General features: G+C 40.7%; 2 protein-coding genes across 3 annotated transcripts in view; both read left to right on the top strand.

Annotated features, from left to right (window-relative positions):
* LOC137637031 (IST1 homolog) overlaps positions 1-26,463 on the top strand; it is a 189,267-nt gene that overhangs the window by 112,049 nt on the left and 50,755 nt on the right. The window lies entirely within an intron of this gene.
* LOC137637032 (uncharacterized) lies at positions 375-1,708 on the top strand. The gene has a single exon (XM_068369344.1). The coding sequence runs from the start codon at positions 789-791 to the stop codon at positions 1,512-1,514; it is 726 nt and encodes a 241-aa protein (XP_068225445.1). The 5' UTR covers positions 375-788; the 3' UTR covers positions 1,515-1,708.

Genomic DNA, 26,463 nt, shown 5'->3' with positions numbered 1-26,463 from the left:
TGGAAGTTTATGAAGACCATCCTGTATCTAAGCTTGCAGCTACTAGAGTTTTCCTTCCCATGGGTTGTAAAATCCTATATGCTCGAGTCCTTACAAATGATGAAGCTCTGAAAAGAAAAAGAAAACATATTGTGCTTATCAGCTGCATGTAATGAGGCTATTTTATCTTAGAATAGCCATAGTAATTGTTTTGTCTCATTATTTTTTATTCTATTATGATTTTAGCCTGAAATATGAGAAAATTTCAAGCCAGTAGCCACCTTGAATATCTGAAAAGCACTAAGGAGTTTTAGCATTTTACTTCTGATACTTTTTTTGAGCATAGCCTGAAAGTTTTAGCCTGTTATGAATTTGTTAAGAGGTTTCACTGAAATTTGACTTATAATACTCCTGGGCTAATTACACAAATGCTCAATCTAGTTAATCAATTAAGTACAGTACTGTATTAAGGGTAGTTATTCTAGCAAGGTAGATTTTTAATTGTATAAGTAAATTCTTAAACTTTTAATTATCCTTATTAACAGTCCTTCATATAGTATTTCCTTTTCCAGTCTGAAGACTGCTATGCACGTAGTTTTTTATGCACAAAATGGGGTAATTGGTATACAGTAATAATCTTTGGCTGAGGTTCAAAGCTATGGATACCTAATTTTACTACAGTATTAATTTTTTGTAGCTGGTCTAGTTTAATTATAACACATCATTAATATTTAAACTAAGGGAAAATTTAAACTGGGTTCAGGACATGACAACACTACTGTACTTTGTACCAGGTACCAGTTCCCCATATGTTTCGAGAAGGAAGGGTGTTACCCTCAGCTCCAGTGATGCCATCCAGTCCTCATTCACAAATCCACCCTTCATCAGGGACAAGCCATCATCTGACTCCTGCAGTTTCACATTCTATGCCATCTATTCTTGTAACCAATCCACAAAGTTTGACAAATTGTTTTGATGACTTTCTCAATGTAGTTCATAAGTATCATCCAGATGTTGTAGTTGTAAGTGAAACTTGGTTTTCAGAAACAAGACCAGCCAGTCGATTTTCCTTAGATGGCTATGCCATGTTCAATGATGATCGAGAGGGACGAGGTGGTGGAGTAGCTGTGTATGTTAGAGAAACACTGACTCCTTTTGAGGCCAGACTTAAGACTCCTCCTGAATTAGAATGTGTATGGGTGGTTGTTGGTCGAAAACTGGTTGTTTGTGGTTTGTATCATCCACCTAGAGCTGTTACGGGACCATTGTTGATGGATCAGATTGTTAATTCTGTCCTGGATATTAGGTTCAGGAATCCAGGTTTGGCAGTAGCTATTGCCGGAGACTTCAATAATCTTCACCAGGATCGAATATGTTCAGGATTAGAAATGACAAACCTTGTTCAGGAACCCACTCACATGAATTCTATTATTGACTTGGTTCTGACAGACAGACCAGAAGCTTTTCAAAAACCAATACTTTTACCCCCAATAGGCCAAAGTCGTCACCATTGTGTACTAGTTCGACCAAAATGAAGACAATTTGAGTAATAAATGGCTTCACTTTATAGCATTAGATTATCATACTGCAAATACCAGTTTGTTCCTACATGACATACAAACCCTCGTTCTTTGATTAGGGACATTGGTTCAGCATAAGCTTGAGACAGTCATTAAAAACTTGGCAGAGGAAGAAGCATCCACACTGGTCTTCCTCCTCCCCCTGCTTGTCCTCCGACTCTGACGCTTTATCTAAGATGAAGAGGAGGAAGAGGTCGAAGAAGTTCAGGAAAGCCAATTGTAGTCATAAGGATAGGGCTTTTTTTAACACCACCTATCTCATGAAGGGGGTGAACATCAACTATGATCCCTTGGGGGCCAAGGCCACGGTCCTGTGTCATGGCTCTGGTCCCGGCTACCCCGACAGCCCTGGTGGCCCCGGCCATCCTGGTAACCTCAGTCACCCTGGTAGACAATCGGAACAGGAGTGTACGGCGCAGTACACTGTCTGTTCCTAGGTTGAGGGAAGAACTATGATGACTTCTTAAAGTGAGTTTTCACTCCCCTTGGTTGAGAGGATACCATTTTAGGCTGTCAATGGAAAATAAAGAATGGCAGGTGGTGTGACCTTTTTCCCCATGCCATAGAGCACGGGGCCATGGATGTTCCTGTGCTCTGCTCCTCAGAGGGAGAAGTACTTGGTACTAAATCCCCCTCTGCTGCAATCCGTGCCAGGAGTTACACTCTCATTGCATTGTCCTTCACTTGCCTTCATCAGCTCACGATTACCTACCGGGTTCTGTCCTTGAGTCCTAACAGGCATGATCGATTGTGAGAAGGAGCAGAATCGACATAGTCTCTTGCCACACCTTCAGCCCCAGCGAAGCACAAGCACATGGCCGGTATATCCCAGACACCGCACTGTGGTCGTTGCATACAGAGGCAGACTACCTTGAGTTGGAGAGTTCGTTTGTGAAGGTCCTTGACCTTATCCCTGAATGCAATGGGTTGTGAGAGACAACCTTGTCACTTCCATTGATGATCATTATCATATCTTATCTCACCACTGGTGTTTCCAATGGATGTCTCTGTCATTTGCTTTCTGTATATCTACATCCGAACATGCAGGTCCCAGTGGTCTTACAGCAGAGGATGTGGTCCAAGGTCTGGGGTGATTCACCACAGGGGCAATGAGCATTGGTGGCATATCCCCACTCATCAAGTACAGTAGGGTCCCGAATTATGCGAGAATTTGGTCGATTAATGACCTCATATAAATGGAAAATCGCATATTTCGAAACACACAACTAACAGAAATAATTCCATTGCGGCCATGCCAACCAGCAATTTGCGTATTCAAATGTGTTTACTACCCATTTCCAATACTTTCTTTGTACTATACTGTATTTCTTTATAATATCAAATTGTTCTTGTAAATAAATCAAACATTTAATATACTTTTAAGTTCTAATAACTTGAAAAATGGTTAAAATTACAATCAGGATAGGTGTAAACACCATATATTTCCCGTTATAACATGACCCAAAATATAGACTAATTTTAATGTTTGTCATATCTATTGTATAAGACAACTTGTGAATAGCAAAACCATCACTCTATAGACTAGCTTTTGTTGTATGATTGAAAATCCAGAATTATCAAAATAAAGGCGATTTTATATCATGCATTTCCTAAACACGCTAAAAAGCACAATAGAAAACGACAACTAATGTTTTGTTTACGTTTATCTCTGATCACAACGAAGAAACAGATGCATTTATACATCTGTGTATAGGTTAGTTTTTGAATCGACAGCAATTTTACCAAGTATAGATTACATGTTGATTTTGTTATTACTAATGTTCTACTTAATTTTTCTTAGAACTTCCAAATAAATGAAATGAATTCCATTTGTATAATGTTTTTCTTTATGACGCCGCCTGAAACGGAAACCTTCCATTTGTTTACGCTCCATCTTCGATCACAATAAACAAATGAACGCAATAAACACACATGGTCAAAGTGATAACTAATGATATTACAAACATTTAGTAAACATTGTTACTACAAATATTTTACTTATCGTATCCATATAAATTCCTAAATTCGTAGCAAAGCTGGAAACCTTTTTTTTCCTTATGCGTTTAATCCACAATAGCAAACTGCCGCTAATGACAGAATGATAATTTACGATAATTCTAAACTGTTACGAAAGATAATTGTCCTTTCCATATCCAAAATACTTTTCCTAACTTCAGTTATAAGTCAACTTGTATCCACCTCAATTATGGAACCATATGCAAAAAAGGTAAAAGAAGAAGAAAGTACTAGGCCTATTTTTAAAGTTATCAAACAATTAGGTTACCGCTATTACGTTCGATGTGACAGAGAGAGAGAGAGAGAGAGAGAGAGAGAGAGAGAGAGAGAGAGAGAGAGAGAAATGGTTTTAAATGTACTAAACAATAAATATGATAGGTTATAACACATTGGTGCTTATGTAATATTAACTGTGTTGATGGTTTGAATAAATTAAGAAATGGTGTAAACAATTCTTTGTTAACATATTCGTGAGAGCGGAAGCTAGACATCAGCTGATGTGATCACAGCCAAAAGTAAAACAAAAAGAAGTCCGCAATACTCGATTTTTAAAACACACCCGAAATTTAAAAACATAAGTACATGTTTTATTATAACGCAATTGACTATTTAAAGAGTAAAAAATTTCTGGAATAGAATGGTGTTTCCTAAAAAAATAGTGGTTTGCTGACGAAATCGGATACCGTATTTTAAGCTATGATTGAAATGGATGTATACACGGTATAATTTTTTCGTTTTGTATTAATTGACACTTTAAGAAAACCGATTTTTGTTTCTTCATCTATTTATAAGTATTGTATAACACGAGAGAGAGAGAGAGAGAGAGAGAGAGAGAGAGAGAGAGAGAGAGAGAGAGAGAGAGAGAGAGAGAGAGAGAGAGAGAGAGAGAGAATCAGCTGTTGTAATCGAATGCCGTGTTTTTGTTTCGCGAACCTCCTGAAGCGAGGAATTTATCGCCACAACTAACAATATCCATGTTAATTTCATTCTTAGACTCAAGTTGCCATATGTGAACCAAGGTTTTATTTCTTACGGCGAGAGAGAGAGAGAGAGAGATATTTTTATACTTATACCGTGTACTCTACAAAACCAATCTTTGCAAATCAAATGTATACTGTTTAAAATATGACAAAATATTGCCGACTCGTTACCGAAGTTTAGGCTATTCACTGCCGATAAACGAACCCAGTCTGCTCGTGAAAACCTTGAACGCCCGAAGGGAAAAATAAAGCTTTTATATATACTGTACTAAACAAAAATAATGCTTTAATATACCATCATTAACACTACCATTAAAATTATCGAAAGGTTGGAGAAAGATAAAGATTGCTGAGAACGTAACCACAATTCTGTTTACATTTTGTCAGCTGGACTCGCACAGTTAACAGTTGATTTCATTGTTGATGTGGAATTTTATCCTTAAATTGGCTTTTTATTATGAAATTATGGTAATAAGATGTAATGTTAATATTATTTTGCAACATTTATTATAAATCACCGTATTTAGGGCTACCAATAGACTTAAAAAGACAATATATTTGATGTGTTTTGTAGTCCTTGACTATCAGACTTTGAACAGCTTCGCAGATACAGAAAATTTATTTTTGAAAAATAGCGATCGCATAAAAGGGGAATCGTATACTGTAATTCGAACACGTATAATTCGGGACCCTACTGTATATCTTCTATTTTTGTAACCTTGGATCTTGCTCTATTTAAGGTGGTCCACTCCTTTCTGTCTTTTAAGTGAAGCTCCATAAGGTACGTGTTTGCTATGGTCAGGTAGTGCTTCATTGGTTGAATTACAGTCACTCTCCCTCCATTTCATCAATATGTAGGCAGCATGGTTTAGATCTTCAGGACCCTCTATAGCCATGAAGATTTTTGTTGATTTTAGTCACAGTCTTGTTGCCTGATGTCCATGAAGTGGATGCCTTGGATCATTCATCTGTTTGAATCTTTCATTTTTGGTAATAGTATCTTGTCAAATTTGAGGTGGTGTAATGCTGTCCAGTCTATAAAAAGATTGTAGGGGTATTGCTGTTAATGTGCTAGGGATTATTCGACAGGCTCTATTACGCTTTGGATTTACTTTCTTTGTGTGGCACAATCTTTCCCACACTGGAAAACAAAATTCTGTATTAGCATAGCAGACTGCTAGAATTTTTTGCTTGATGGTTTTTGGGTCGGTTCCCCAACTGGTGTTGGCTAATTTGCTTAGCAGGTTGTTTCTTCTTGATAGTTTTTTCTTTAGTTTGTTTGTGTGTTCTTTAAAGCTAAGATTTCTGTCGAGTAACAAATAAATATACTGAATATTGGCAGGTATCTAATTCTTTATTTAGCCATATGATCTTTAGTTTCCGATTTGCTTCAGGATTGGTAAGGTGGAATGCACACACCTGGGTTTAGCTGGGGTTTACATTGAGGTGCCATTTTTTATAATATATTGAGAGAGATGATAAAGCTCATGGTAGTCTCCTCTATTTCTTTAAAGGATCGGAACTATGTGGCAATGCATAAGTCATCTGCGTATAGGAATCTTTGTATATCTTGAAAAACTGGTTGGACATTTGTATGTATATTTAACAAAATTGGAGCCAGTACAAAGCATTGTGGGAGACAGTTCTTTTGGGTCCTCCACCTGCTTTTCTTGCTGTTCATTTCTATGAAGAACCGCCGATTTACAAGGAGGGACTCTGATTTATACTATGTTGGCATATTCAATTATTTGCGCCACTTTAGGAGTGCCTGGTGATTGACAGTATCGAATGCAGCTGTTAGGTCTACAAAAAGCTACCCCAGTGATTTGTTTCTTCTCACATCCATCCTCAATGTACAGGGTTAAGCTCAGAACTTGACTGCAGCATGATTGGCCTGGTCAGAAGCCTGCTTGGTGAGGGGATAATTTTCCTTTGATCTTTCGAGATATTTGTGGCATTATCATGCATTCATATGCCTAACAGTGATATTGGTCTTTAACTTTTGGGAGACAAAGAGTGTTTACCTGGTTTTTAACAATGCTACTAATTTGGCTCTTTTCCATACCTTTGATGTTCGATAGGTTGTTGCACATTTATTGAATATTGCAAGGAGCCATTCTTTTGTCCTCTGAACAAAGTGTAGAATCATTTCTACTATGATTCCATCTAGTCTGGCTGCCTTCCCAGTTATAAAAAATTTCATTATCACATTCAGTTCCTGCAGTGTGAATGCTAGGAATTTTCATTACTCTCAGACGTAGCTTGTTCCATGTTCATCCTCATCTTCTTCAAGTATCCCCTTTCTTTGTTATTTGACTTTTCATTGAGTAGGATTTGGTGAGCCACTTCATTGGGGGTGTCTGCAGCTATTTATGGCTGGCTTTGATCTTCAGAGTTGAGTTTTTTTATGGTGGCCCACCCTTTTTGGCTAATATAAGTCAAATTGATGTTGGTCATAGTTTCTTGCCAGCGTTGACATCTTTTGTTGCTAACTGAGTTAAGTAGAGTTTCTCCAAGCTCAATTGTATTGCGAGCAAATGGATCTTCATTGTAAGCCTCTATGTATCTTTGGTATAGTTCTTTGCTTTGGTCACTGATGCCAGGGTTGTAGGTATTTCTGCAGCCTCTAGGGATGTTCTTTGCAACCTTCCACTCTAATGATTGAAAAATATTGTACTGTTGTGTGCCAGGAGGAATGTTTGATACCTTTGCTTCTATATTACCTGAATAATCTTCTCATTTTACTTTGCTGTAATTAAATCTGGGGATTTTGTGATTGGTCTTCCTATGCCTGATGACAGCCTTTGTATTATTGGACATATGGCTGGTGTTAAGGTTTAGGGATGGGATTAGATATAGTCTTTACAAAGTTTTGGTGGTTCTTGGAGGAGATAAAAGCCAATTCTAGGAATTATCCTCTTCTCCAATGTGCACTTTGGAAGGATGCATCGGGGATAACCTCAGTCAATGATCGGCACTTCGGCACTCCCCATGAACTAACTAGCTGCTGTAGTTGTAACTTTTAACTTGGCCAGTCAGTAAAATAAGATACTCACTCCCCCACTTTTCAAGCACCGGAGGATTTACACACCAGAGAATGCTCTATCAGCTCCTCTGCAAGTGTACCCGCCAATGTGCTCACTAACGGGGAGAGACTTGGAGGCATGTCCCTCTCGGCCTCTGAGTCGGCAGCCATGGAGTTTTCTTACCTGACCTCTCCACGCTGTTCCTTTGCTCGACCAGTATTTAGGAACTGTTATGTACTAAGCAAAGACGAGGTTATTAACCCTTGAGTCTTTGGAGAATACAAGTCTCATGCTGTCTGGTGGGAAAGCTGTGACCTTCCTGTGTTACCAGGCAGCAAATCAGTAGGATATCTGGGTTTTGAAGAGATGGGACACTCTGGTTTCCTGTTTCTCAAAACAAGTTACCCTGGAGGTGTTGTTGCTAAGGATCGTGTCGTTTCGAGGGCCACGTCTTTCCTTCCTTGGAGTCTTGTGCTGGCGACAGTGAAATCTTGGAGGATTTTCTTCCCAGAACTCCTTGATTCTGTGCGATGTTTCCTTGGTCCTTTGAAGGCATCTGCGGCCAAACCTTTTGGTGTGGCCAAGCCTGTTGGATCAGGATAGAGGCAGGGCCTCATGTTCGCTGTGAGACCTCAATTGGCACCGTCTGTAACCTCTTCCGAAAAGTGTTTTTACATGCATGGCCTTTTTTTAGTACCCTTAAGCCAGTTCTTTCAGGAATGGTGGCGGTGGAAAGAGGGGAGGGAGAGGGAAACACTGATGCTGGCTTTTCCCCTCTCTTAATGCCGAAAGTAGGGTAATGCCTGTCTTGCCAGTGGGCAGCGTGGTAGAGAAATGGAGCTGAGCCTTGGGTAGTGTGTTCTCCATGATGGTTATTTGTTACCTTTTGAGGACTGGCAGTTCCCCCATCTCAGTTACCGATAAGAGTTTCTGGTAGCTCGTCTAACTTCGCCGAAAGCCCTGCTTGTGGACAGAGGTGAAAGGGATGTTGGAGAAGAACGAGTTTGAAGTCGTTCAAGATGAGTCTTTTGAGTTTCTACAGTTGGCTCTTCCTGGTGGAGAAGGCGACTGGGAGCTGGAGACTGATCATCGATATCTCCTCTAAGCAAGTTTGTTCGGCAAGTGAAATTCAGGAAAGAAACAGTGCAGTTTGTGGTGTCTTTTTGCAAATGGGGAGACTTCATGCTTTTGGTGGATCTGAAGGATGCGTTCTTTCAAGTACCAGTTCATCAGTCCTCTTGAAAGTACTTCTGCTTCTCCCAGTTCAAGACTGTGGCTCAGAACATGTACGGTTCCCCAGGAGTTCACTTAGGTGCATACCTTGGTAGCTGCTTGGGCCTACTTGTGAGGAATATGTCTGTTGATGTATCTTGATGATCGTCTGTTCCTGGCCTCCTTGGAGAGGCAGTTGCTACAGGATCAATATTGGATTCTTGCTTTTTGACACAATTTAGGTATTGTGGTAAACTAGGAGAAGTCTAATCTTATACCCAAGCAAAGTTTAAAGTACCTTGTCATGCTGATAAGAGATGGAAACCGCGAGTCTTTCCATGAGATGATTGCATCAGCAGGTTTATGGAGGTTGGGTGACTTCCTGTTCAAGACAAGTACCAGTTTGGCACTGGAAGAGTTCTCTGTTGCCTTTCCTTGTCGAAGTAACTCGTCCTACATGGTCCCCTCCACTAGAGTTTCCTTCAATGATATCTGAAGGATCACTGGTCAGCTGATAGGGATCCCCTGTTCCATCCTGATCCGGTGGGGCCAGAAGGTTTGGGACCGATCTTACTCGGAGGCTCGATGAGGAAAACCTCACTAGGGGAGTCTCATTCGACTTTTTGCCTATGGATATGCAACTATTCTCAGATGCATCAAAGGAGGGGTGGGGAGCACACCTAGATGACCTGGTCATCTAAGATGTTTGATCCAGAGAAGAAAGGCACCTACACATCGTCCTCAAAATACAAGCAGCCTTCATAGTGCGACATCACCACTGTAGTGGCCTACGTCAAGAAGCAAGGAGACATGGTCTCGGGTCCTCTTTCTAAGCTGACAAAGAATATGTGCATCTGGATATCATTTCACGCCATAGAGTTATCAGCAAGGTACATTCCTGGCAAGAGGAATATACTAGCACACACACTCGTTTGCCAGGAACAGGTTGTAGGGGTCAGAGTGGTCCTTCATTCTCATGTAGTAGAGAGGGTTCTTACCACACGGTCAAACAGGAAGCTCCCCGTGTTTAGTTCTCCTTTTCCAGACTCATAGGCTCTTTTCTAAGATGCCCTCTAACACCCATTGGATCACTTGGATGCGTACACCTTTCCTCCATTCAGCCTGATCCAGCTGTTAATTAACCGGGCGTTGATTATGTCAGGACTCGGGATGACCTTGGTGGCCCCCAGATGGCCCCATGTCACATGGTATCTCGATTTGCCAGCTCTTCTGATTGAAGTCTCAAAAGAACTACCCCTTAGGTCCATGCTTCTTTGTCAGCTGCACCTCCGGAAGTACCACTAGTCCATAAAGTCCAAGGATTTCCACTGATGGAGGCTATTCAGCATCTGCGAGCGAGAGATTTTTGCTGGCCACCGCACAGTTGTCTGGATCCCTGAAATAATACTCTGCAGCTGTCTACCTTGGGTAGTTTGCCAGCTCTGGCGCAGATTGCAGATTTCTACGTCCTCCTTCGGTGAGAGAAGCACCTCTCAGTCGCAGTTGCCAAAGGCTACCACTCGGCCTTGAGCATGGTCTATCAACTAAAGGGGATAGATTTTTTCTATTCGTCGGAGTTGTCCTATGGTTGTGAGGTCAAGCAAAATGTCCATTTCATGTAATCAGCCTTAAGTTTGGACATCGTTGTCACAGAGACTTCAAACTTGGTTCATTTTCAAGTGTATCAAAATCCACGCCACTTACAGTCAAAGGTCAAGGTCGAGCAAAAGGTCAAGAGATAAGCTGCTGCGGCATAGGTCTAAGCTCTACTGAGTGCCCCTCTAGTTATCCAAGTTTTTAACTATCGTCTCCAGCTCATGCTGAATCAGTCTCCCTAATTAAAGGACACCGGTTTTTATAGCCAGGAAAAATGCAAATTACTAAAAAAAATATATATTTGCATACTACTGTAGTTCTTTATGTTATTCCTTACACTTTTCTGAACCTATCCTGAAAGTAGAGATTTGACTCAAATTTGACCTGAAATTCCTTGGCTAATTACACTAATGCTCAATCTAGTCAATTATTCAAGTGCACTACCGTACTGTGAATAATTATTCCATGAAGATAGATTACTAACTGTATGACTAAATTTTTTAATTGTTTCAATTACATAGCACCAATGGGCTTGTTTCAGAGTTTTGAAGATTTTCAATTAGAGTGCAAGGTTGATGAAAATAGAAGTGCATTATTATATTAATCTTAATATAAATGTGAAAGGCCTGTTGAAGTGTAATCACAGTTACATTGCTTAAAGCATAAGTTGCACATGAAAAATTATTTTAAGTAAGTTATTATATATTACCTTTTATCTTACTTTTTTAGCTGCAAATTATTCTGTCATTTAAATATCATTAGAGTCCAAGAAACTGGATCAGTAGTAGACCTCTTTGTTGTGAAGTCTAGATGATGTAAGCCATGAAATGCATTTTTTAACTTCCTTTTTACTTTATGTTCAGAGTTGAAATGGGCCTGTCTTTTTATTTGCACAATATCATATGCAGTATATGGCATATGTGTACTGTATTCCTGAATTTGATGGTAGAAGTTATGGATGCAAAATCATGAAATATGCTTTGTGCAGACAAGAGAAAAGAGCAATTAGGATTTAAAATTATATATAAAGGTAATAGATAAATAAAAGTCATTGAGAAAATTATGGATGGAGAAAACGATGTGGATTTAAATACTTGGTTAGGTAATAAGTTGGAAGATACTAGGTTGATATCATCAATGTACAAACACCTTGAAACAATTTGTTCTATTTTTGAAGTTTAAACCAATGTGAAAAGTATTTAAAGGATATTCACCATAAGGTTGCACTAAGGTCAAATTGTAGCACTATATTATTTCTATAAACCTCCCCTGGTGTTCATGTTGCTTTTTCTTCAGAAGCTCGGTTTATTCACATCCCTAAAATTCATAAAAAATTCCTATTTTCATTCCTTTCAAAATACATGCCACATGCAATGTGGAGGGGGACAGAGGATAATTGGCTCTTTAGTTGATGAGCCGGTTTTTTAATTACTAACGACTCTAATACTAACAGAGAGAAGTTGCTTGGCACTTGTGCAATGATTTTAAAGTTTTTATATGAAATGTTGGTCTTACATTTAGATGTATGTTCTCTGTTGGTTAAGAATGCTTTTTTGTTGAGCGCACACCCAGTTCTATGGTTAACTCACCGATGAGCATCTATGCGAACTTTCAGCAGTCTTTTTGTAGAACCCACATACAGTAAACCCTCGTTTATCGCGGTAGATAGGTTCCAAACCCGACCGCGATAGCTGAAAATCCGCGAAGTAGGGACACCATATTTGCGTATTTATTTAACATGTATATTCAGACTTTTAAAACCTTACCTTTACGTAGTACTGTTAACAAACTACCCTTTAATGTACAGAACACTTAATGCATGTACTACAGTACCCTAAACTAAAACAGGCATAAATATTAAAGGCGATTTTATATCATGCGATTCCTAAACACGCCAAAAAGCACGATAAAAAATGACAACCAATGTTTTGTTTACGTTTATCTCTGATCATAACGAAGAAACAGACGCATTTACACATCTGTGTATAGGTTAGTTTTTGCATCCACAGCAATCTTACCAAGTATTGATTATATGTTGACTTTGTTATCACCAATGTTTTCTTAATTTTTCTTAGAACTTTCAAATAAATGAAATGGATGCCATTTATATAATGTTTTTCTTTATGACGCTGCCTGAAACGGAAACCTTCCATTTGTTTACGCTCCATCTTCGATCTTAATAAACAAACGAACGCATTAAACACACATGCTCAAAGTGATAACTGATGATATAACAAACATTTAGTAAACATTGTTATTACAAATATTTTAATAACATTCCTAAATTCCTAAATTCCTAAATTTGTAGCAAAGCTGGAAACCTTTTTTTTCCTTATGCGTTTAATCCACAATAGCAAACTGCCGCTAATGACAGAATGATAATTTACGATAATTTTAAACTGTTACGAAAGATAATTGTTCTTTCCATATCCAAAATACTTTTCCTAACTTCAGTTATAAGTCAACTTGTACCCACCTCACCATATGCGAAAAAAGTAAAAGAAGAAGAAAGTACTAGGCCATTTTTAAAGTCATCGAAAAATTAAGTTACCGCTATTACGTTCGATGTGACACAGAGAGAGAGAGAGAGAGAGAGAGAGAGAGAGAGAATGGTTTTAAATGTACTAAATAATAAATATGATAGGTTATAACACATTGGTGCTTATGTAATATTAACTGTATAGATGGTTTGAATAAGTTAAGAAATGGTGTAAACAATTCTTTGTTAATGTATTCGTACCGCGCATATTCTCGAGAGCGGAAGCTAGACATCAGCTGATGTGATCACAGCCAAAAGTAAAACAAAAAGAAGTAAAAAATACTCGATTTTTAAAACACCCGAAATTTAAAAACATAAGTACATGTTTTATTATAGCGCAATTGACTATTTAAAGAGTAAAAGTTTTCTGGAATAGAATGGTGTTTCCTAAAAAATAGTAGTTTGCTGACAAAATCGTATTTTAAGCTATGATTGAAATGGATGTATGCACGGTATAATTTTTTCGTTTTGTATTTAATTGACACTTTAAGAAAACCGATTTTTGTTTCTTCATCTATTTGTAATTATTGTATAACACGAGAGAGAGAGAGAGAGAGAGAGAGAGAGAGAGAGAGAGAGAGAGAGAGAGAGAGAGAGAGAGAGAGAGAGAGAGAGAGAATCAGCTGTTGTAATCGAATGCCGTGTTTTTGTTTCCTGTACCTCCTGAAGCGAGGAATTGATCGCCACAACTAACAATATCCATGTTAATTTCATTCTTAAACTCAAGTTGCCATATGTGAACTAAGGTTTTATTTCTTACGGGGGGGGGGGGGGGGGGGGGAGAGAGAGAGAGAGAGAGAGAGAGAGAGAGAGAGAGAGAGAGTGTTGTTTTAAATGTGATAAAAAAAATATGATAGGTTATAACACATTGGTGCTTATGTAATATCAACTGTATAGATGGTTTGAATAAGTTAAGAAATGGTATAAACAATACTTCGTACGCGCATATTCTTGAGACCGGCAGCTAGACGTCAGCTGATCCGATCACAGTCAAAAGTAAAACAAAAAGAAGTCAACAGTACTCAATTTTTAAAACACACCCGAAATTTAAAAACAAAAGTACACGCTTTCTTAATGTGTAATCAACTATTTAAAGAGTAGCAATTTTCTAGAATAAAATTATATTTCCCCCCAAAATAGTGGTTTGCTGATGAAATCGGATGCCGTATTTAATGAAAAAAGTCCGCGAAGTCGTGAATCCGCGATAGTCGAACCGCGAAGTAGTGAGGGCTCACTGTAATATCAGAGATCACATCTCGCACAAGTACTCATAAACCACTGAAGAACACATTAGTGTAGATTGGGGAGAGAATCCTTAAATCTAAACCGGGATCCCACTGTCAGGGATTCTTGAAAATTATTTTGACATCCAGGCTCGGAAAGTTGTTTAAAATTACTCTTTTAGTTTTGTTTCCCATATTTTTTTATGTTGATGAAATGTAACACAGCATAGAACTTCATTTTGGTAGATAAATTTTGTTTCGGAATATTTTTTAACATCTATGAAATATTTTGTTTCAAAAAAATTATTTCATTATGAAAGGATGTTCAATTGGAGGAAAGAGAAACTGCCCTATAACTCAGGGTTGTTATGGCATTCAACTTAAATTTGAAAAACAGACTTCTATATATTTTATTAACGCTACGTAGATGATTCGTTAGCTGCTTTTAAGCAAAAGAAACATGCTGCTAGGTTATTAAATTTTATCAGTAATTTTCATCTAAACATTAATTTCACTATTGAGCATGAAGAAAATAACAAACTACCATATCTTGATGTTAACATTGCAAGAGGGCAGACACGTTTAGAAACTAGAGTATTTAGAAAAAAGGAAGTTCACTGGTTTAGGGACCAATTTTTTTAGCTCTTGTTTTCATAATTTTAAGTTAAATGCCAAAACATCCCTGATTTATAAGGCATTTTCTCTTTCCTCCAATTGGACGTCCTTTCATAAGGAAATCATTTTCTTAATGACTTTTATTGTTTTTGAGTCTATAATTTACGTACCTCTTCACTTTACAAGTGTCACACCGTCAGTGTGTGCTAATCAGCAATATGAACATCAGGAGAGCTTCATTGAATCAGAATTTTGATAATAACGTTTGTTATACCTATACTCGCTTGATCTTCATATACTGTATATGTCCACCCATCTCCCACCTGACATGTGATGTCAAAAGGGCAGGGAATAGTTCACCTTAGAAACTGAAATAAAGGCCTTTCGTGTCACTAATCGATAGTGTCTCATTACTTTACTAGGGACATTGTCTTTTGAAAGGAAAGAAAAGGAAATTTTTGAAATTTTTTTGGGTAAATGCTGATAAACCGAGCTTCTGGAGAAGAGGCAATATGAACCTCAGGATACCTATGAAAGGACTATGCAACTACATTGACATATTTTTAGTGTTCTTTTTTAATAGCTTTTTAGATTTTGTGTTATTAGGAGACCTATATATATATAGTAGGGTTATTTTTATGATTGAATAATTGTGATATAAAGTATATTAACAGATTTTACCTTCAAGATTTTATTTGTTCCAACACAAAGACAAAACATTGTCCTTTAATTAGGGGACTGATTCAAGAGCAAGTGGAACTTGAGAGTTAAAAATTATAGAGGTGTAGGCAGTAGCCAGTAATCACCGGCCGGTGGCGGGGAAGCCCTACCCCCTTGCTGGTACACTGAACAGTCACTTTGATTCCTGCCACTGAATATCACAGACATGCTTTTGGCTTCTCTTCAAACTTGATTTTAAAATTTTCTTTCTTTAACTCTGGCAAGTCTCTAGGACAGGAGATTCACCTGTTTCCATTAGTGGAGCAGGTGAACCTCTCCCTGGGTATGAGTCAATAAAGTTTCATATCCTGTTTCCGTTGACGATGCTGTGCTACAGCTTTGGACATAGCGTTGTGTGACATTGTCATTGGGTCTTAACTTAAGCAGCTAGGTAATATTCCACCCTCAAGTCAGACGTCCTTGTTATTCCAACCCATAGTTTGGAAGGAAAAAGGTATCAGGGAAAATAAGTCCTACATCCCAAAAGAGAGATTGTAGTCCTTCTATGTATGATGTGCACACTTGCGAACAATATGTTTTTGAGTCTCACCAGACCTTATCTGTGCTATGTGTGCTCCTGGACAACAATGGCATGGTGTCTCAAACTAATACTTAACTTAAGCGAGCCTGTGATGCATACAACAGGGTGCTTAACATTATTGCACACAGTGACAAAACTTCACTACATCCCATGGATCTGTGCATGCCTCCTTTAGTGCACTCTTTCCAAGTGGAGATATTTACTTATGTGCTGAACGCGCGGTTGCAATTACACACATGTTGGATGATTGCAAAACTAGTGATGATGACAGGCATGCTAATCTAAAACGCTTGTTTTGACGCACAATGCATGAGTGTGCTAACAATATGAGCTCCCCTATTCAGGGTATAGCTAAGAAAGCAGCACACAAATCACCCTAGATCATGACTTTGACTAAAGAGAGGGAAACTACTCTTGTATGGGTGTCTGATCGTACTTTTAAGTGTGGTCGGTCTAGGGATTTAGTCAGCTTACTTAGTGCATACCGCCGGTCAGAAGAAAACAGGTGTTCCGCCCTTTCTTTTCCCATATTGAATTATTAGTCCTTTAAAACTAATTGATATGAGTTTCATAAAAGTAACTCATACCGTTTCCCTTCCAGTAGGAGAAACAGTGTTGGCCAATCCTTCACTGAGAATGAAGAAAGAGATGGTGAGATTGTTCGTTACTTTACTTTCAGCTTAGCTGTTCACGTTTCCACGCATCTAGACGAGCGCCACTACACATGCTCACGATAGCACATTTGCTAGTGTTCACACACTCCTACAGGAGTGCCATCTTTCCTATTCGTTCGCCAGTTAAAATGATGTTAGGCATGCTACTAGGTGTTTGTGGGCTCTTAATAGAATGCTGTCTAACCTTTTTGTGATCACACCGCAAAATTAACTGCTCGTCATTGGCTACGTGCCATTCAACCTTCTCACAATCAATCGAGCACCATCTCATCTGCTTGTGGTCAATCGCGCACCATCTTGTGCTTGTGATCAATCGCAGATTATCTCACCTGTTCACGATCAGTTGTGCACCATCTTACTTCCTCATGATCTATCACACACCATCTCATAGGAGAACCTATGCTGGCACTCTCATTTTTGTTTTTGGGCTTATAGTATGGGATGTGCTTATCTGTTCACACTCATTTATCTAACTTAGAGTAGTCACATGTTTGTGCACTCCTATTTATTCCCACACAAGAGTGCTCACTGGTTAGCACGCGAGGTTCTGATCCCAAGTGCTTCCTCAAGCAGCACACACTCATCAATGCTTGATGTTACACCTCTTTGCACTTAAGTGCTCTCTGATGATGCATGCGATCTCTAGATCGAGAACCCTCTACAGTTCCCATTCACCCTTCTAAAAGCTACTCTCATTTTTAAGAGCTCACATTTGCCTTCTAGTTAGGCAAGAAACATGTAATTCCTGGTTTGCCTGCGAATTTCGCAAGATGATGGGATGCTTACAAAATTTCTACTTGTCCTCTTTCACAGAAATGGATGTGCACACTGCCAGAGCCTTGCCCTTATCTTCGTTTCATATAAAGTATTCTTTAGCTTTTGGTATAATGAAGAAAAAAATGCATACCAAAAGTTGACAGACATTGGTACATACTGTTTGTCAACAGTCGTCAATCTCTTTCCAAAGGAGTTCCCCTTAACCAAATGCTAATGCTATGAGCCTTTTTTGAAAGCAGAAATGTTATTACATAATGCAGGACTCTCGTCCAGTTTCCGTGCCTCTGAACCAAGCGTTTGGTACTCTAACCCTTCCTGTGTCAGCTGAAAGGCTTGCCTTCCTACACATTTTATTTGTGGCTTTGGAGTCCGTAGCAATGTTGATCCTTGAAGCTGCATCATGGTCATACCTCTGGTCAGGGACAATGAAATATTTAGCCTCAAGTGAAGACCTCTTGGGCATGGAAAACAAGATTCAATTCAAGGCCCTCGCTCTTGGACGAGCAAAATCAATGGAGCTTTTGGTCCTCTGGACAGTCAACCAGTGGGTCAACTGGATCCTGAAAAAGCAAGATGTGGTGGCTTTCAAGTACGTAGAAGAGAAAGAGTTATTGAACTTGAGAAATTTGTCACTCAAGGACTGTATGTTTTCCCTTGGAGCAGGTAGAATATATGGCTGAGAAGTGAAAGAAGTTGAACCAAGATTCACTGCTTTACCAAATGGTGTCGTTTAAGATACCACAAACCTCCTCGAACAACTGTTCCAGGTCACCTCTCCCTCCTAGGTAAACATTGGGTCCAACTTCTAGACTGGAGATGAGTAGCAGTGACTTCAGATTGCACCACCAACATCGCTGAACCCTACAGATTTTGGTCAGCCTTTTCGTTAATGAAGGGCTTGGAACCACAGTTGTAGAAGCATATGTAGGAAATGCCCAAGCTCATACTAGGCCATTAAGTCACCACCAGTAAGGGGATGCCTAACCGAGAGATGGACTTGGGGGCAATTTTTATGGAGCAGAGTAATGGATGTTGGCATTCTTTGAATCGATTACTGCTTCACATTCACCATCTCACACCTTCCTCTCAATCCAGCTCTGAAGACGTCCTTCTATTGCCGAAGAACAAATGAAAACCTCCCTTTGTTTTCAGAAGTGCAGACTATGCTTCTAAATGGTAATAATATAAGAAGCCCAGGACTGGCCTCCAGGTTTCTTTAGCAGTCTGTATCTGGTTGAGAAAGCCTCAGAGGGTTGGAGACCCATAATAGATATCTCGGCCTTGAAAGAGCACATCCCCTAGACTCACTTGAGGATGGAAACTCCCAATAGGGTCAGTCATGCAGTAAAGAATAATCTTGTAATCCCACTCGATCTTGGGGATGCATACATACAAATCCTCATAAATTGTTCAAGGAAGTATCTAAGAATTGTCAGACTAATCTTGTTTTGTTGTGATCTGGGGATTGTGATGAATTTAGAGAAGTCCAAGCTTCCTCTAAAGCAAAGAATGACATACCTGTGTATGGGCATAACAAGAAGGGTTTATCCATCCAAGGACAGGGTAACCAGATTCAATAAGGTAGTTCATCCTTTCCTTTATCACTCACAATTACCAGCACAACCATGGCATCACTTCTTGGTTATTTGACATCACTGGAGAAAATTGTTCCTCAATGTCTGTGCCATCTCAATCATTACAATGGTGCCTAAAGGACACTGGTCACAAACTGCAAGGTCTCCCCAGGCCCCAGTACCAATAGAGCAGGATACCAAACTAGACCTAATTTGAATATAGATGAGGAGAATCTGTTTACAGATGTGTCGAAAAGACCGTAGAGCCCCATCCATGGAACGTCTGACATTCAGGGCAATGGTCATAAGAGACCAATGCTCTTCACATCAATGTACTAGAATTGAAGGTTGTTTATGTAGCACTTCAACATCTGAGTAGGTAACTCGTTCACATGAAGGAACTATACAACTTTGGTGGTGTATGTCAAGAAGAGAAGAGGCACAGTATCACCTGCTTTGTCAAATAGTGGTATAAGTGTAGGAATGGGCAGTTCAACACACTAGTCCTCTCAGCCCGATTCATTCCCGGCAGGAGGAATGTCGTAGGGGACACGTTGAGTCGGAGCGGTCAGAATTGTCTTTTCACCCCTAATCAGCAGCAAAGCTCTAAACTTTGGTGGGTTCCCAGTAATCGACATGTTCACTAGAAGCCTCAAAAGAAAAAAAATGCTAGTTTAATATTAGACATTGCCAGACCCAGAAGCAGTACTTCTGGATGCATTCCAGCATTCATGGGATGGACTTGACATCTATGATTTTCTGCCATTATACCTTCTCCAAAGGGTGATTATTATTATTATTATTATTATTATTATTATTGTTATTATTATTGTTATTATTATTACTGGCTAAGCCACAACCCTAGTTTGAAAAGAAGGATGCTATAAGCCCAGTGAGGAAAGGAATCAAGGAAAAATATTTTAAAAACAGTTACAACAATAGTATAAATCTTTCATATATACACTATAAAAACCTTAACAAAACTATAGGAAGAGAAATTAGGTATACTAGAGTGCCCGAGTGTACCCTCAAGCAAGAGAACTCTAATCCAAGACAGTGGAAGACCATGGTACAGAGGCTATGGCACTACCCAAGACTAGAGAACAATGGTTTGATTTTTGAGTGTCCTTCTCTTAGAAGAGCTGCTTACCATAGCTAAAGAGTTTCTTCTACCCTTACCAAGAGGAAAGTAGCCACTGAATAATTAGAGTGCAGTGATTAACCCCTTGGGTGAAGAATAATTGTTTTGTAATGTAAGTGATGTTAGGTGTATGAGAACAGAGGAGAAACTGTAAAGAATAGGCCAGACTATTTGGTATATGTGTAGGCAAAGGAAAAGAACCATAACCTGAGAGAAGGATCCAATGTAGTACTGCCTGGCCAGTCAAAGGACTCCATAACTCTTTAGCGGTAGTATTCAACGGGTGGCTGGTGCCCTGGCCGGTGATGAGCAAATGCTTTATTTCAAAGACCTAAAGTTGATGGAATGGCTTTGAGGAGAATGGTACTGTACCTGGACCACCTGCATCTATAAGTGGGAGGTTTTGAGGGAGCTTTCCGAGTGGCACAACCTAATTCGTCATTCCCACCTGCAGAGATTCCACATCTCTGGGAATCTTATCACATCAGGGGTGTAGGTTATCCAGCTCCTCTTCTGATAGAGAGCCATTTTGAGCAAGAGAGCACGAAGTATATTGCGATACCTCAGGGAGTCCATCACTGACGTGTATCAAGTGAAGTGGGCATCTTCTGTGGTTGATGCCGTCAAAGGAATACCTCTCCTTTCGGGGCCTCTATTCCACTAGTGGCAGATTTTTTAGCTTACAAAAGTAAAGGCTCCACTCAATCTCAGTAGCAAAATGGTATTATTTGTCCTCGTCAGGAACTTAGTGAGGAGTAGATATTTCCTTGTTTGAATTATCTGTACTTTTCAAGAGAATGGAGCAGACCTCTCCTCCAAGTGGGATTCGACCTCCAGCTGACGATGTAATCAAGATGTTGCAGTCGTTAAAGAGGGCTCCTTACGAACTGTCAAAAATGGTGTTTCTGCTTGCACTTGCTTTAACAAATTGGACAAATTACACAAATTACACAAACTCGTATTCATTACCTCATTCTGAACACTGGAAACAGGCTTTTTTTTTATCTTTTGTTCCTTACTTTGTATATAAAAAAACTTAAGATTTGTCAATCCTGGATTTCAAGTTTTCATCTTTTACGGTATTCACTTAGGGAAGTAATTGACGGTCTGGATGAATTATACTACAGTACTTTGGTGTCCTGTAAGGGCCCTAAGGCACAGTACCTCAATAAAACTAGGTTGCCAGAATGAGTTTAAAGGACCTGTTCATAAGCACTGGTTTGAAGGTTTAAAGGTGGCGCATGAATGGCAGAGGCAAGGAACAGTGACAGTGCCCTAGCAGGACCATGCCCTAGAAAGTGACCATGTGTACATGTGATCAATGCCCCCCTCTCCACCTCAGCTGGGACCACAGAGAGCCAGGCAGTGGCTGCTGATTACTCAGCAGGTGGACCTATAGGGTCTCCCCCCAATCATTAGCTCACAAGGATGGTTAGGTTGTAGACTCAGTTGACTGTCAAGCTTGAGCAAATCTTGAACTCCAGTTCAGTAGATCACCTGTTAGGGATGTTATAGGGCACCACAACCCTATAAAGTAAGAAAAAGAGTAATCAGAATACAATCTTCTTTTGGCTAGTGAAAACTTTCAACAGAGCCTTATGGCGTGCTGTATGAGATAAGTGCCTATGAAATCATAGGAATTAGTGCTAATACTTTCGCTTTCAAGAAAAATGTTTTGGTTCAAGTTCTAGATTGTGGAGTAAGGAAGCATCAGACCACCTTTCCGTCTCATTATTTACGGGATCGCTCTCACAGGTCTTTAGACACTTGTGCCTGTGACTGCTGCTCAGCAAGTTGTGTAGCAACCCTAGCTCTTTTACAGGCCAAAAGTATCACTTCTAATGTAATTTCAGGTTGAGAATGAGAGGACCTGGCTCCATCTCCTCTCTTCCTCTCATGGGGTATAATTGTTGGAATGCTATGTAGGTGTATGGGCATAGATACAGGTAAGCCTCATCTTTACTTACTTTGAGGGCTGTTTTTCTGATTCTATACAGCAGGGGAACCCTACTCTCTACAGTCATTTTATCACGTTCGTTCGAAAGCATTCAACATTTCACACTGAATATTGCGCGTTTACTGTTAAATCATCTCTATCGAGGCACTCACAGAACAAGGAAGTCTTCAGTTTTCTCTTGAAAGCCTCAATATCTTCAGTCTTTTGGGTGTCTTGTGGGAGCTTATTGTATAGTCTCAGGGCTGGATATTTAAAGGCTCTGAAGCCTACAGAAGACATATATCTAGGTTCCAATGATTTGAAACCATCTGTAACTACTCTTGTCAACACGATTTGTTGGCTGTACAATATGTAGCAATTATCTTAGACATTTTGGACGTTCGGTTCTGATAACTGGATGGGTTATTATACATACTTTAAACTCAATTATTGCTTTAATAGGCAGCCAGTGTAAATCAATTAGTATAGGAGTGATCCTTTAGCTGCCAGCATTTCTTTTATTGAAAAGAAGTGTTCATTCCACCATCCTCCTTATGAAGGGAAAGATGTATATGTTAAGGCAAACCCATCAATTCTTATAATACCTTAGTTGAGAGACTTACCAGTCTAACAACTTGAGAGACTTACTAGTCTAACAAAAGATATTCTTTTGCTACAGCCTTGGTTGCCAGGGCTATGAACCTGACGGTTCTTTCGACCACAATTCGCAGTGTTTAGGATGCTATTCTCCACACCTTATCAGATCCGAGATCAGCAATTCCGGGATTTTAGCCAGTCGGTTTGGTAAAAGGAACTTTCTTACACCTAAGGACGAGTCTCCTATAGTCAATTCTTTTTAGTGATGCAGATTTGCACGAACTCCCTGGGGTGCCCTTTTAGTTTGGAAAAGTTTCCTGATCGCTGATTGGTTGGACAAGATAATTTTAACCAATCAGATGGCAGGAAACTTTTCCGAGCTAAAAGGGCATCGATGCGAGTCGGTTCAAATGCGCCTCATTAAAAAAAATTGAGTATACTGTAGTGTTAATGAATGAAGTTTTGTATTTGTGTAGGAACAAAACACAAATTTCAAAAGTAATTTGTATTTTTCCTAACTTCAACCCTAAGTCTTTTAACTTGTTGCTGTCATCTCCCCCAGAGAGTCACAGATGCAATCCAAGTGACTATTCAGTGCACGACAAGGGGACGTAGCTTCCCTGCCACCGGCTGGTAATTGCCATCTAATGCTGACACATCATTATAAGTTCCAGGTGCGCTTGAATCAATCTCCTAATTAAAGGACTGAGGTTTTTAATTTTATAACGTTAATTTTTTAGCAGAGAGACATTTATACGTCTTACGGGCTATTTAAAAATTGCCCCATTTGCCTTACCTTTACCTGCACCACTTCTTGGTGCTTACACCATTATTAAGACAGTTTTAGAATATTGTACTAAGATAAACATGCTTGACTATTTTCAGTATGTATCAAGGTCACTTATATGATAGTTGTTGGAATTGTGAAGATTTTTCTATATATTTTGAATACAAACTATAGAGAACTTTATTCAGTTCTGTTCATAGTTTGAGAGAGAGCTGTATTTTGGTGACAAATTTTGACATTATTGAGACATGACTTTTTAATGATGAAACTAAATCACAGCATTATTTAAAGCTTGTAGTAAAGAAGGTTTTCAAATGATTTTTCTTATTTATACTTCCTTTCTAGTAATATTTTGTAATGTAGTTTGTATTGTAGAATGCACTGATGATAGAATACCTTTCTATAAATACAGTAGATTGGAAAGGCAATTTTAACTTACCTTCTATCGGTCATTATGTATAGAATGCCATTAATAATAACAATTTGTGTAGGAGTTTAGAAGGTGATGGGTAGAGTTTTGTAGATAAAAATTTATGATTGAAAATTTGTTAAATGATATTCAAGTATTTTTATTTAACTTATTGATATTTATTTTAGTGTACAGTTTGGGGAAATTTTTTTGTTAGTTTACTTGATATATATCAGAAAAAAAAATTTGGTGTCTTTAAGATAATATGATGTTTGTTCCAACACGGAGTACTTACCTCGAACTACTTTCTTAGGAGTATCTGGGATCTCCTCCCATCTGACCAGAATTTTGTGTAGTTTACCCTATTCCCGTTCTCTACGCGGGGTAATCTCTGGCGGAGTGATACGCGCCCAGAGATGACCCGGGGTCAGAGAGCATGCTTTCTCAGGTCTCGCTCCTCAGTAAGTTTCTGGTCGCGTCGGCGTTAACACACCGACACTCTCTCTAACCCAGGGCGACCCATTGTGTCCTCAATCCCTTTGTGTCCCACGCGGTTCCCACGTGGTCCCTTGTGTGCTTCCCTTCCTTTCCCTCTGTGTTCCTGTGTCTCGCGGTATATTGTTCGTTATGGAGCAGCCCCGTCGTTGTCCTGGGCCTATGGCCGGCAAATCGTGTGGCGCTTTTCTCTCAAAACCCGAAGTTGACCCGCACTCCTTGTGTTCGTCGTGTAGGCAATGTGTGTTCCCCTACAGCCACGTGTCCGGAGTGCGAGTCCTGGAATGAAGTGCAGTGGGTGCGTTACGGCACGAAAAAGAAGAAAGCCTCTCGTCGGTCCTCGAGGAAGTCCAACGTCTCTTCGCCTCTCGCTTCGCCCGGCGTCCCGTCGGATAGAGCTTCTCTACCTTCTCCCCCTACCCAGAGTAGGGGTCGAGGTAAGTCTGTTGCGGGGAAGCGGCCGGTGGCCCTTCCCCAGGAGTCTAAATTACCAGACAGTGGTATTGTGTCTTCTGTCCAGGCTAGTGGGGGGCCTGAGGGAGGGACGGGTGTGTTTTCGGGGGTCGAGGCCCTGGACAAAGGGGGCCCCGTATCTTCGGAAGATCCTATGTGGGGAAAGACGGCAGCAGTTTCTTCTCCCGCCTCTTGGGCGGGCTTTTCAGGTGCGTCAGCAGCCGAGGGCGGCGCCTAGAAGGACGACTCGCCGCCATCAGACGCCCTCGTGTGGGCGCCTCCCAAGACGCCCTTCAGATCACCCCACAGAATGGAAGAGGAGTTTGAGGCCTGGTTTCCCAACGAGTAGCTCCCTGGCTCCCCTCCAACACCATCAGCGTCGTTCCCATCGGTGTTTATGGAGCCTGCGTCGTCGGCCGGGCCCCATGCAGAACTGACAACGACACGTCTACTTTCAGACCCTCCAACGAGACCCTACAGATCCTCGGCTTCCTTGTTTGAGGCCTACTCTTACTCGTCAGAGGAAGGAGCCCCGAGAGACCAAAGTAGGCGGCGGGATAGGTCTCGCAGGAGACGATCATGTTCGCGCTCGTCTTCAAGACCCCGCAACGTGGATAGATGTTCAAGGTTCCCCAGGAGGAAGTTCAGGAGAAGTCTTTCGCCGGAGGAAGAATGGGTGCGGGTTTCCATCCCACGTAGCCAACTCCTGGGGGTGGCAGCCGTTAAGGGCACCTCGGGATGGCTCCCCAGACCCCGATCACTAGTAGGATTCATCGACAGGAGCAGATTTGACCGGCAGAGGAGCTCGTCGCATCAGACGACGAGGGACAGGCATAGGTCCGCTAAGGTTCCGACTCCACCCACCCAGCGGGGAGAGTCGCCCCTTCGGTCTGGCAGCTGCGTCCCTCCTTCAAGATCAAGGAGACGTCCAGAACGAGAGAGGTTTGTTTCCTCGACGGGCAAGCCCGCGGACCCCTGGTCCTCCAGAAGAAGGGAGAAATCAAGGACGGAGACCTCCGCCCCAGCAGCAATGCCCGTCCTACGGCCTGTAGCGAGGGAATCGGACCACTCCAAGAGGATGCCACCTCCTGGTACGGCTCCCTCCGTCGGAGGTCCGCCGTCACGAGAAGTAGGACCCCCGCGGACAAGAGAGAAGACGGGGAAGAAGGCTCTCCAGCGGAGGTTTCCGCTTACCGGAGAGTCATAGGCCTCATCCGACGACACCATAGGCTGGATGAACCAGAGCCCTCGTCTGACGACTTCTGGCGTTCAAGCCTCAACAGGATGGTGGATACCCCCGTTCAACAGAAGCCCTCACTAGCGCTCCCGGTGGCTAGAGATGTGAAGCTGGGGTTGGCACATGTCAGCAAGGTAGTGGCTAACCATGCGGAGGCCCCCAAGAGCCAGAACGCCTCTAGGCTTCTCCAGGGCCTAAAGACTCAGTCGCGGTTCTACCTCCCGGAAGGCCACCGCACGGGACCCTGTGCAGTAGAACCAGCAGTCGCCATCTTTGGACAAGGCGCCGCAGAAAAGAGGGCGACCACATCCCCGGTTTGTTTCTCGCCAGTGGAGACTGCCATGACGGAGGAGCTG

The sequence above is a fragment of the Palaemon carinicauda genome, unplaced genomic scaffold (genome assembly GCF_036898095.1).
Source record: "Palaemon carinicauda isolate YSFRI2023 unplaced genomic scaffold, ASM3689809v2 scaffold5, whole genome shotgun sequence".
NCBI classification, from domain to species: domain Eukaryota; kingdom Metazoa; phylum Arthropoda; class Malacostraca; order Decapoda; family Palaemonidae; genus Palaemon; species Palaemon carinicauda.
This window is presented reverse-complemented; position numbering and strand designations above follow the sequence as displayed.

Excerpts from the sequence above, each read along its gene's own strand:
- LOC137637032 (XM_068369344.1), top strand. The coding sequence starts at position 789 with ATGTTTCGAGAAGGAAGGGTGTTACCCTCAGCTCCAGTGATGCCATCC.